Below are 13324 nucleotides of genomic sequence, written 5' to 3'. Positions count from 1 at the left end.
CGTTGATCTCTATTGTAGAAAAAGGTGTCTCTTCCGATTTGTTATGAATATCAGGATATGTTTTTTTTACATATGTACTTTCATATATAGAATGTGAGTCGAACAATAATATTTCTTATCACAAATATTACATATATTTCATACTCCGTATTTCTTCTCAAATAATACCACATCCATCTATATTTTATTGAGCTATATAACATAAAATATACAAATTGCTGGAATAATTAATATTTTAATGTTTGCTTGTTGAATAATGTGTACAATGTATAATTACTGATAACAAATCAAAACTAATATTATTAATAAGATCTTATTATCTATTTAAACTTTATCCCCTTCATTTAAATTTAACTTTCAATATTTTTAAAAACATGAAAATTTACCAACTACGAATATCTGTATCTTTAAATTAAATTGTACATTTGTTTATACCTACAAAGATTGTCACAAATTATCGATTATAAAAATCCTAAATATAATAAGACGAAAGTTTATATTATAACGACAAATAATAAACACAAATAGAAAGATAGTCAATATCTGCAAGGATATTAATTGTAAAACTCAAGTTAATTAGACTTTGTTTTCTTGTTTTAATCAATAATATTATGTCAAAATATGTGACCTTTTTAGCACTTTGTATATATATTTATACTTAACTTTATGAGTATATTTATAAGTTAACTAAAATATTATATTATATTTGTGATAAAGACGTCCTAAATATTTGAAATCATGATTCTATTCGTTGTACATGATTTTACTATCAATAAGTGACCATTATGTACCTTTCTAGATTTTCAATTATATTTTTTTCTATTTTCGATTGATTTGATAAAAATTATCACAATTATATTGCTTTATTATTGTATTTTTCTATGTGATATATAGGCCAATTTTACCATCTCCGATTATTTTAATTGATCGATTCAATTGAAGAATTTCCAACTGTAAATCACAGACATTCTATTTTAAATGTAGACAAAGTTGATGAGTTTTAAATTTGCAAATTTTAATTTAATCAGCCGATTAAAATGCATGACGACGGAGATGATATAATTGGCCCATAATTTCATAAACTGGTATTACCTTTTTTGGACATGTGACATATCTGCCATGTTGACTGTTCTGTAGATCGTGCATTACTGTGGATTATAAAGGAAAAATTATTTAAACGAAAAATATATATGTGAAAAAATGTTGATAATAGAAAAAGTATAGAGATTACGGGAAGATGTATGATTCGTTCTAAAAATGTATAAATATTAATACACAGATATTAAAACTGCCTAATGTGTTTTCCAATTTTCACGATTATATATAGTAATAATTCAGTGCGGATAATTTCACCGTTTAGGAAACAATTAAAAAGAATTATAATCACTTATATTAAAATATATAAGAATGTTAGAAACTTTTCAATTTATGAAGATTTTTTTTTTATTCATCAAAGATTTTTTCTGTCAAAATATCGCGTTCTCGTTGTACATTAGATTCTTCGCCGGTACCATATCCATTTTTCCTACAGGAGATCGACTTCTGCGTCCGAGAACTATCTTCGTAAAAACACTTCGAAATATGCTCTCGTTACTTTTTTTCATTCGCAACTCAAGGCGACGCCCGGGTTTTAGGTAGCACATTTTCGACGCGTTTCGGTAAAACGCGAAAATATGCGAGAGTTTATTCGCACGCGAATGAAACCGATGCTCCATTTTCGCGTCACCGCTTTTTTCAAGACTCTCTTATCGAAGGATATTCCCGAACCTCATTATATATTATATTCCATATTCGTCACGTCACTATATTTTATATTTCACTTATTCCAGAATTAGCCACTACATTTCACTATATTTTATCTTTCACTGAACATTCAGCGAAGAAATCGCGAATATCGCGCATGAACCTCGCCGATTTATCAGCGCGTATTTCTATCAAAAAGTTTTTAATTACATGTTAAAAGGCTGAATGTGTTCCTGAAATTAACGGTCCTTTTTATATTCTAAATTTGGAATTATATATTTCTCTAAATATTTAAGGTAATTAAAATTTTTGTTTAATTGTGTTATTGTTATAAAATTTATTTGAAAAGAACTTTTATTATATAAGAGCACGTTATTAACTTACATTATTAAACAGCTAATAATTTTAGTTATATTGCCTGCTCTTTCAACTTTAATTTTTGTTTTTTAAAAGCATAAATATTTACGCAAATATTTTAATAACTTTATTGAATATATACATATGTTAAATATCCAAAAATGTTGTATGTGTTTAGATGATTACATACTTTACACAACAATTACAATACTTGCTTCTATCTGCTAATTGGAAAAATTTTAGCGTTAAAAAAATGTGGCATTTTGTTTCATTAATTTTACTACAGAAACAGAGAGCTAGAAAGACTGCTTTCATATTTTTCGAAATATGTATATAAATTTGTAAATGATGCATAATTTATTTGATTAATTGAACAAAATTTGAATATGTTTAATTGAGACAACTGTTAAACACAAATGCCGACACACACACACACACACACACACACATACACACAAATATACAGGGTGTTCGGCAACAGGTGGGCCAAAATGTAAGGAGTGGTTCTACATGATAAAATGAGACGAAAATCAAGAATGACAAAATTGCGTCCGAGACTTCGTTTATTAATTATAAATATTTTAAACTTCGCATTAAGGGTGCCTGACGCACGGCAATTTTCCGATATTTCGCGTGCGTAAGATACATCGGTAGAGTCGCCGTCAAAATACACTGTGACGCATAAGTATACAAAAACTTACATCGTAACAGTTGATGTATATTTTGCAAAGTGTAAAATATTTATAATTAATAAACGAAGTTTCGAACGCAATTTTGTCATTCTTGATTTTCGTCTAATTTTATCATGTAGAACCACTCCTTACATTTTGGCCCACCTGTTGCCGAACACCCTGTATATATATATATATATATATATATATATATAAACGACCTGAGAAATTTTGTTGACATCATATTTATCATGATGACACGTATCGAGACTCAGTCAGTCTTTCGTCGTCTTTCGAACCATATCTCGTGATAGATATAATGCTTGTAATAAAGTGTATGTGAATATATTATATGCTTTCAACATTGCGTAGTGCTAGAGTATTAATTTGAACAGGTAATTTTTAAAAAATATAATTTATATATTATATAAATATACTTTTGCAACTAACATACGGTTCTGAAATATTGGGTAAGTCAAAATATTAAAACATATATTTGTCTACACACAAGTATACTATAAATATAGTATATAATATACTATACTGTACTATATAATATAATATACTATAAATCTTTATATTTTAAATAATATTCTATAAATTTTATATGTATATAACTTTTTCACGATGAGATTAGTGATTTAAAGAAAATATAAAATATGTTGTAAATTTAATATATTTATATTGCTATCAATTACAATATCTAAGACACTGAAATATATATATATATATATACAGGGTGTCCGGTAATTCGCGCCCACGGAGTACATAGCGATATTCCTCATGGAAAACTGAGTCAAAAAGTTCTGAGCCATTTTTTTCTATAATGCATAATAATTTTTATAATTAACGATAGAAAAAGGCATGTCAAAGGCGCGCGCAAAAGAATAGCGTCTTGCCATAAGCATAGTGCCTTGCATAGTGTGCTCACGCACATCGCTACATGCGCGGTTTACCATTATTAGTAATAATGATTAATGTTATTATGGCTTAACATTATTAGTAATTACGGCTTTGTTATGCATTATAGAAAAAAATGGCTCAGGACTTTTTGACTCAGTTTTCCATGAGGAATATCGCTATGTACTCCGTGGGCGCGAATTACCGGACACCCAGTATATATACAAAGTGTCTGACGTAAAGTGTAACCCGAAAATATACAAGTAGATCTCGGTATTTGGAGATGATTGTTCCACAGCAAAAATGTCGAGGAAGGCCATCATTTTTTGGATGTTCCCAATTTTTACCATCATGTATCTTTATAACTGAGCTTTAAATTAGAATTTTATTAAAGTATATAAACTCTACTTGAAATTAATTGGAGAATGTGGTTTAGTTAATATTTTATTTTCACAAGGCTTAGTTTGCAAAAAACCTTTTATTTTCAATCGCTTATAACTCGAAAATTATTAATGCTTCTATATTTATGCCGAGGATAAATCATCTCCAAATAACGAGATCTACTGATATATTTTCGGTGTGACAGTTTACGTCAGACCCTGTATATATGTATTGTGACAATTACATCGTCACATGCATCCCGAAAATTAGCGATCGAAAACACTTATACGAATACGGCCACACACATGCAAAAAGTACCGCGAGACACAAATAAATATAAATAATTTAATTAGTAAAGTCTTTTAACTTAATTTATAAAGCCTTTTCGTTACCGGTGAATATACCGCATATTTATACGTAATTAACGTCTCTCTTTATTTCAATTCCTGACTCGCATCGTCCGAATAATAATTCTTCTACGGCAGTTAAAGTATATAATTTTATTTTAAAAAATTGTGCAAATGGAAGTTTGCATATTACTTTCTCACCATATAATATTTTGCTAATTAGGATGGTATCTCAAATAATAATTTTAATACTTTTTGTATTTATTTTTTGTTTATATATAATAATCATTAAAAATGACATCTAATATTTAATTTCTTTGTTTCTTCGTCCAGAGTGCTTTACAGATCTGAAATAAATATTCCTTTTCTCCGACATGATAATATTTCTAAAACTATTAATAAGTAGCGGATTAATTTTTATCGCTACGACGGCTTCCACTCGTAATACATCTTTATGCTACCAAAAATCAAAATATGTAATACCAATGCATTACGATATTGAGTTTACATCATATATGGAAGCAAAAATATTCTATGGGGAATACAATATCAACATAAACATTCTTAATAGAACGCAACACATATATTTACATTCGGAACAAATAAATATTACATATATAGTTCTAATTACAAATTTTAAAAGAGATAATAAGACTGGTAAAGATATAATTTATAAACCGACATATGATACTGAAGAAGACCCAATTAATATTTTCTTTAAGAATAAGTTATCACCAGGAAATTACACTTTAAAAATAAAATATTTTGGCTTTGCTGACAATGTCTTCAGAATTTTCGACATGGAAGAAAAAACTACGTAAGTAAATAATAAATATTTATTAAAAAGAGTACACAATTGCATAAGACATTGTAATTAATATACTATTTATGTATTAAATGTCCCAAAAATTATTATATATCGCGGAATTTAAATCTGTAAGAGTGAACTATCTTTGCCTTTATTATTATAATAATATGTAATATAGTCATAAAATATAATATGTGTTGACGCATATCACATTTATACATTATTTAATTCCCAATATTTTTATGCTTGTAAAGAAAGTTTCATTAATTTATGTTCTTTGAAATGTCGTAGTTGGATAGGTGCTCCGCATTTCCAGATAATAGGCCCCCAACCATTGTTTTCACATGAATGTTTGCATCTACATGATTTAGGATTAGAAGCAACCTTTACCATTTCTATAAGATGTAAGCGATGCACGGCTTTGTCAAGTATGCCATTGCAAAAAACGGACATGAGTGAGCACAATATGTTATGGTTACACTTCGATACCTCACCTATAACGTGGACTGATCAGGCAACAATGATTGTGTCTAATTACTTATTCCGTGATTATAAAACTCGAAACATTAAAATGTGGTGCAGATTTAATACTAAATATCACATGGAATTTGCAAAATATGTAGCTGAAAAGATCACGTCGTTTTTTAAAAATGAATGGAAACATTCGGACTATACTTCGATAGTGTCTCATATTGCAATTCCAAATTTCCATGACAGAAGCACATATTTCGGACTTGTTCTTTATAGGTGAGTACTTAATAGTGAATACTTAATATTTCATTAAGATTAAAATTATATTAGCATAAAAATTTATCAAATTTAAAAACTTGTATATCTTTCGTTTCTGTACATTCGAAAGTATAAGAAATTGTGAAAACAAACAATTTTAAGGAATTAAGTTTATTCGTATAATTCAAAAAGTTGAAGTTTATCGTTTCACTATACATACATAAATGGGAAAGTTTTTATGCTAACTCGTATCCTTATAAAGTAAATGTTAAAATAGTAACAAAGGTATAAAAGAAATGACATTTTTTTATTCATTTAAAACTATATATAGTTCTTCATCAATGATATACGCATTAACACAAAATCACTGCTTCATATTTAAATTAAAAATTAAAGAGAATATTATTAAATATAATTAAGTTCTCAGTCTTAACATATAACTTTCAGGGAAACAGATATCGTCTACGTTAAAAATATATATCCTATTGCTCGCAAGATTGAAGTAGCTCAATTAGTAGGACGTAAAGTAACACAGCAATGGTTTAATAACATAATGAACAATGCGTTAGTGTCGGATTTTTGGTTTAAAAATGGTCTTATTACATTGCTTGCAATGCATGTTATCAATAAGGTCAGTTTAAATATTTTCAACGCTATCTCGCTCCAAATTTCTTGCAAGATTTTCTTAAATCAAACCCTTCTTACAAAACGCATTCTATACGCATTCTTTGTGAATTGTCTTAAAAACATTATATAAAATAATCAACTGTTTTTTTTTAAATACTGTTTTCACGTATTTACATACATATAATCATAATTTAGTTTATTTGTTAGATTGTTAAATATTTTTTAATTGTTATAAAATCTAAAATAAAATAAATTAATTAAAAACTAGTACACATGATACTTATTTAAATACACATGATAAAGAGAAGTGTGCAATATAATATCATGAGACAATAATTTAAAAAACATATGTAATATTTGTTAATTATATTAATACAAAATTTTAGATTTTATTATTATATATATTTTAATGTTTGTTTTTAAAATGAGAAAGTGTTTTGTTTTAATAATGAACGTTAATAATATTAGTATTTGTATTTAATGCAAGTATCTTTAGAACGGTTATATCGATATATTAATTATTTTTTTTCTACAGGCATATCCAAATTAACGAATAATAAATTTATTTGTTGTTCAAAATCAACATTATTCTTTTAATTTGGATAGTGATTATCATATGTGGAATTTTACTTCACAAGTTAACAGTTCATTGGAAATCCCCAAGTCTATCAGAGGTACGTAATATAATAAAATAGTCCGTATAATTTTATAACTCTTTATCTACATTTTAATTAAATTTTGTTTTCATAAAAGTACACACACACACACACACACACGTATGTACATACATATGTGCGTATTTATGCATATTCTTTACAAATAAACATTATAGTAAATATATATTTATAATATATCAAATTTATAATTTTGATGTAAATCGTAGCACCCTTTATACTGCGCATGATGCAACACGTTTTCACCGAAGAAATATTTTGGAAAGGCATTCGCTCATATGTAAATACCATGTGAGTAATTCAATATAAAATATAATATCAAAAAATTAAAATTGTGTAACAAAAATAATGCTTAATAATAGAAATGTTATAAAATGTCTTTTACTTTTTGGCTTCTTCTGACATTGTTTCTGAATCTTTCTTTTAGTCTAACAATATTCCGCTATTTTCCTAGATCTGCTACTAAATTTATTTTTAATTTCATTAATTTTTTTATAAAAACCGTTTCTGCAGAAAGAAATTGTTGTTTTATTGTTGTCTCTTTTTATATACATACACAATGTTGTTTTATTTTTGTTTCATAATTTGTAATTTTCAAAATAATTTTTATTTTTTTCTTATTATTTCCTTTATTTCTTTATATCGTCTATAATTCTTATAATTTCTTTTCTTTTAATTGCATTTTGTGCTACGTTTGTTTTTAAAACAAATGTTTTTATTCTTGTTTTCGTTTTGTCTTCAACTTCTTTGTTTTATTTCTTCTTTTAATCATTTTATAACTCTCTCAATACTTTACTGAAATTTGATCTATATTAATGATAATAATGCCTAAAAAATTTAATAAAATAATTAAATTTTAATTAAAATTATGTTATATTCTTTATTATCATAATATAAATATAAGATACATAAATGGAAGTGCAATTTTATATTTTGTTTCTTAGTATTTATTAAAATTTTGTATAATATTAACATTATACATTAACATTATTAATTTTAACATATTTGTAATGTATTTTTACATATTTAACATATATATATTTTACTGTGTGAATTTAGCCAATTTCATCGTGATAGTTTTGTGCATTTTTGGAGAGAAGTTGTTGATGCTGCAGAAAAAACAAATATTTCTCTAAAAACAATGAATTATTGGGATATGGAAAAGCATTGTCCTATCATAAAAGTAATACGAAATTATGATACAAACGAAGTAAATGTATCGATACAAAATATCGACACATTAAGGATTGACTGCCTTCCTGTAACTTTTTCTACGGAAGCGTCGGCCAATTTTAACAATTTTACTCATCATATGGTATGCGTGTCAAAGGATTTAAAATTATCATTACCATATAAAGAATTTGAATATAATTGGATAATATTCAATATACAACAAATTGGTAAATATCGAACAATAGATTTATTATGACTTTTATCTCGTCTACATTTTACACACACATAATTGACATTATTTTATATTTTTATCCATTTTATTTATTGCTCTATAAAAATCTGAGATATTCATGTATATAACAGTTTTAAAATGTTTTGTGTAATTCTCTGCATTATTATACATATATAATTAAAATATAAATCAGCGTTTTATTTATAATATCAATCAATATTAAAGTTATATTTTTACAACTATTTTATTCTAATAATAATAAAAATGATAAAAAAGTTTATTATATTTATAAAATTAATATAATAATAAGTACAACTAAAATATACAATTTTCGTATAGCTACATGTTACTGCAATTTTATTGATTAATATAAAAGAATTATTACATAATTTATGCACAACTAGAATCAATTTTATTTTATGCTATACAGCAATATCTTGCACAGTTCTATTTTTTATTTATAATTAATGTTTTATATGTATATATGCAATTTATTTATATGTATTAAATTTTTGATTTGTTTCTAATTTATAATTTATATTAAAAAAAGTATGAAACCAAAATGTTTGAAAATAAATACATTATAATGATATAATTATTCAAAATAATAAATAATTTATAAAATTTATTTACTATTCGACAGGATATTATCGCGTGAACTATAATGATGAAAACTGGCGAAGAATTTCAAAATATCTATGCTATGTTGATTACACGAAAATACATGTTCTTAATCGTGCCCAAATTATAGATGATGCATTTCATTTTATGATAGCAGGCCAACTCCATTCAACTATATTTTTTCATCTCATATCATATTTGCATCTAGAAGAAGATTATATAGCTTGGTATCCTATGTTTAAAGCTCTGGAATACATGTATAGTAGTTTTCCCGCAGCCATGCTGGAAAGTGGTGTTTGGAACTTTAAGGTAAATAGTAATAGATTTCAACAAAACTGTTATATTTCAGATATTTGCACATACAGGGTGTTTCAGAAGGAAACGTACATACTGCAGAAGGTTGTAGTACGGACCATTTTGAGTACAAAAGTTTATATCAACATGCGTGAAGTTTTTAATAGCTGTGGAGTTACAGCCGTTTGAATGTTAAGTATCAACGAAATCTACCACAAATGAACAAGAGTATAAGGATGACTTATTTCTGCAAAAAACTTATAATAATTAATGACGACCACATGAAGAACTTACTGATGAAATTCGTGATTTACAATCAGTCAAATAATTCGCAACAGTTCAAAGTACATTTTCAAAAATCCCACCACCGACTTCAATGTACTTTTCAGTACTCTGTGCAACAGAATGTGTAGCTCGTCTGAAGTCGTTTTCAGGTTCTTTTATGCGAAAAAAAATGACCTGAATGCGAACAATCAATTCTTCTTTTGTGTTAATTTTTTTCTGTGCGTAACTGTGCACAGCTTCTTTAAACGTCAAACGGCTGTAACTCCACAGCTATTGAAAATTAACCACATTAGAATATGAACTATTTTACTCAAAATGGTTCATACTACAACCTCCTGAAGTATGTACCTTTCCTCCTAAAACACCCTGTATATACTCATTCATTAAAAAGTTTAAATACTCACAGTAAAATATATACCGCAACGATAAAATTTCACATACTATTAATTACATCGCAAATAAATGTGCAAACAAATTCAGTTTAATAATCACTCACGCGAAGAACAGGTCTCAAAGTGTATAATTTTCACTATAGTCAATCTTATTGATATATAACATTGTATATAACATTATTGAATATATAGCTAGGTGCTTAAAATCTTTGCCAATAAATTATAATTATAAATATTTCGCACTTTAATTATATTTTTGGGGAGGGCTCCAATTGGCTACAAAGTGATTGTCAACAACATCGATTGCGAATAGTCCATTTGCCAACAAAATAGTTTGCGCACAAATAAAAAAATTAAAAAGCAAATATATGTATTTACACACATAATATTATTATCTACAAACCGATTGCCTACAAGCTCTACTGCGCACAAAAAGAAATTAAAAGATAACATATATTTGCACACACGAATTATTGCACAAGCTGCACACATGATTGTATCAGCTAATGTTCCTTTTTTGAAAGTAATACTTCTTTTAGTATTTACAAAACACGTACAATTTCTAACTTCTAATAGTTTTTTGCATTTATATATGTCATAGGCAAATAGTTATTTTAGAAAAATTGCTTTTGACTAGACAAATGCAATCTGCCTGGTCAAATGGCTTTCCCCTGTTTATGTGTGTCCAAATGCTATTTTTTAGGCAAACTTTTTTAGGGAAATAGAAATAAATTTGGATATTGTTGCGAATAAGACTTAGGCTTAAGGCGCGAACGCAAAAATATTAATTAAACAGAGAAATAAATATTTAACGATTTTTAGAAATTTATAAGCAGCAAATTATACAATGTACTTGAACGAATCACATACGAAGAAAATGATGATAATGACGAACTTAGAAAATGTTTACGGCAAGAAGCTGCAAGATGGGCATGTTTTCTCGGTAACTACTATTGTAAGAAAGAAGCCAACAATAAATTAAAACAACATATTGAAGATCCTAAAACACACGGGTAAATATTGTTATATATATGTTTAGCCTTTCTTAATCAAATTTTCTTGTAGGTATCGTCTATAATATTCAAATGATTTTATCAAAAGGTTACATGTTAATTTTTAATAAAAACATTTAATTTTTTATATTTTAGACTTTTGCCATGGTGAAAGGAATGGACATATTGTAACGGTTTGATGACAACTACCAAAAAAGAGACCACTTGGCAATCAGTGTATAATATAGGATTCAAAAAATCTGACACTAAATTTTTAGAATACCTGGCTTGCTCTGAAGATACTAATATCATCATCAACTATTTAAACCATACAATATACTATGAACAGTACAATTTTACAGAGAATGAATATCAATATCTTTTCAACAGTTTTTTACATATTTTTGCAAAGCATACAAAAAATCCAATTATACTAGAGTACATATTACATCATCTTGACGAAATAAAACCAAAGTAATGAGACATATTTTTATAAATATTGTGTACAAAAGTTTATTATGTGTAATATATATACATCTGTTATTGTTGTTTTTAGAAATGTTAATATAATTGCAGTATTAATTATTATTATCAATAACGTATATTCCAAAAATCGAACTGAGGTAAAAATTTTACATGTTTAAATATGTATACAAAATGTGATAATATTACGATATAAATAATTATTATTTAACGGTTAAAATAATTTTGATAATACAAAAATATTACATTTTAGCAAATATTAAGAAACATTAGAGATATTATAGAATATTACTTAATTGAATTGCATATCAAAGATAAATATTTTCGTAGAAGGAAGTATTACTATCAAATAAAGGAGGTAAATATAATTAAATATTATTATGGAAAGCAAAAGAAAAAAAAATTTTGTTTTAGCTTATCAATTTTTGAATATTATTTTTATATTTGTTTTATCTGTTTTATATAAAGTATGTTGATTTCATTGTGTAAATCTTTGTTTATTTTATATGCCCAGCTAACCATTTCTGCGGTGGCAAATGTAAGCAACAACTTTTGTTTTGTAAAATGGCCGCAGATAAGAAACATATTTTGTCATTACAAACACTGTGAGCATAAATTCAATAAATATTTCCCAACATCTGTTAGCAGACTATATTGACAAAGTGGCAATGAGTAGCAAGCAGATCTGTCGAAAGTGTTGACAACAGATTGATGCCAAAAATGCAGCAGATCCTTCAGATCTAGGATTTTTCTTCGATTTGTTAAGCATTTGGCGCAATAATCTGTCCTCAATTTACGATTGACAAATCTGTTCCCAGTCTGTTGCCAATCTGTCGTCGCACTGTTAGTGACAGATCTGCTCTGGCGTTGCACCCAACTTGATGTTAGGATATACTTTCAACTTTTGATTGCAATAATTGGAGCGCACTCGAGGACACAGTAGGCCCTGGATTTGCAGCCATATTTGGTCGTATTTTGTTTCCCGATTGTTAACAATTTCCAAGCAAATGGTTAGCTGGGTGTATATATTACATTTACATAATGCGAAATGAGATTACTATTTATTTAATTATATTACAATTAATAAAACGTTTGTTTTAGATGAGTAACTTTACGATAGATAAGGATTACTTGAAATTATATTACCAAATTATAGAACAAATTAAAATTCGGAACAAACAAATCGAAAGACAGAGTCAGTATATTGAAAGATTGTTCCACTAAATCTATGGATGTAAAAAAAATTGCAGCTTTGCATACGTGGACATACTATAAATAATTTTTTTATATTGATTGTACTATTTTTTTTATTGCTTTAATTATTGATTATTTAGATGTGTTACTATCCGATGCCTCTGCATTTACAAAACTATGTGACTGCATGCATCAAATTTTTTCTTGCGATTTTGCTGAAAGTAGTTGAAACAAATGTATATTATTACCTGTGTAGTAGCAAGACAGTGTAATAGCTATATAATATTATAATAAATTTTACTGTTTGATATAATATAATAATATAAATGTGCAAATATAAATATATAAATATGTTTGTTAAATGATAAATGCACCTATCTATTTATTTTGAATTATATATTGATTTGTTTTTACTTTTTTA

At 26.8% G+C, this 13324-nt stretch overlaps 2 protein-coding genes across 7 annotated transcripts; both read left to right on the top strand.

Annotated features, from left to right (window-relative positions):
• The first annotated feature begins 3035 nt into the window (after window positions 1-3035).
• Window positions 3036-7168, top strand: LOC146721909 (endoplasmic reticulum aminopeptidase 2-like). Of its 5 annotated transcripts, none has more exons than XM_085485989.1 (5): window positions 3036-3166; window positions 5122-5216; window positions 5499-5954; window positions 6384-6567; window positions 7099-7168. In XM_085485989.1, the coding sequence occupies exons 2-5, from the start codon at window positions 5200-5202 to the stop codon at window positions 7111-7113; spliced, it is 672 nt and encodes a 223-aa protein (XP_085342115.1). In that variant the 5' UTR covers window positions 3036-3166; window positions 5122-5199; the 3' UTR covers window positions 7114-7168. The 5 variants fall into 5 exon arrangements, with proteins under 5 accessions (XP_085342115.1, XP_085342117.1, XP_085342113.1 ...); XM_085485991.1 differs by having other exon boundaries at window positions 4733-5216; window positions 5579-5954; XM_085485987.1 differs by having other exon boundaries at window positions 4733-5216.
• Window positions 7109-13002, top strand: LOC114933422 (aminopeptidase N-like). Of its 2 annotated transcripts, XM_085485992.1 has the most exons (10): window positions 7109-7237; window positions 7447-7528; window positions 8297-8637; window positions 9286-9572; window positions 11057-11247; window positions 11383-11700; window positions 11783-11849; window positions 11963-12067; window positions 12224-12719; window positions 12811-13002. In XM_085485992.1, exons 1-6 carry the CDS (start codon window positions 7180-7182, stop codon window positions 11396-11398), a joined length of 975 nt encoding a protein of 324 aa, XP_085342118.1. In that variant the 5' UTR covers window positions 7109-7179; the 3' UTR covers window positions 11399-11700; window positions 11783-11849; window positions 11963-12067; window positions 12224-12719; window positions 12811-13002. The 2 variants fall into 2 exon arrangements, with proteins under 2 accessions (XP_085342118.1, XP_029161797.2); XM_029305964.2 differs by lacking the exon at window positions 12224-12719.
• Window positions 13003-13324: the final 322 nt, after the last annotated feature.

This window comes from Nylanderia fulva, unplaced genomic scaffold (genome assembly GCF_048542155.1).
Source record: "Nylanderia fulva isolate GAGA-0341 unplaced genomic scaffold, ASM4854215v1 Scaffold4, whole genome shotgun sequence".
NCBI lineage: Eukaryota > Metazoa > Arthropoda > Insecta > Hymenoptera > Formicidae > Nylanderia > Nylanderia fulva.
Note: the sequence above shows the minus strand (reverse complement) of the source record. Positions and strands in the feature narration are given on the sequence as shown.

Coding starts and splice junctions, on each gene's coding strand:
- LOC146721909 (XM_085485987.1), top strand. CDS start 4,774: ATGATAATATTTCTAAAACTATTAATAAGTAGCGGATTAATTTTTATC. Junction 5,217..5,498: donor GACATGGAAGAAAAAACTAC/GTAAGTAAATAA, acceptor GAAATGTCGTAG/TTGGATAGGTGCTCCGCATT. Junction 5,955..6,383: donor TTCGGACTTGTTCTTTATAG/GTGAGTACTTAA, acceptor TATAACTTTCAG/GGAAACAGATATCGTCTACG.
- LOC114933422 (XM_029305964.2), top strand. CDS start 7,180: ATGTGGAATTTTACTTCACAAGTTAACAGTTCATTGGAAATCCCCAAG. Junction 7,238..7,446: donor AATCCCCAAGTCTATCAGAG/GTACGTAATATA, acceptor TGTAAATCGTAG/CACCCTTTATACTGCGCATG. Junction 8,638..9,285: donor ATTCAATATACAACAAATTG/GTAAATATCGAA, acceptor ACTATTCGACAG/GATATTATCGCGTGAACTAT.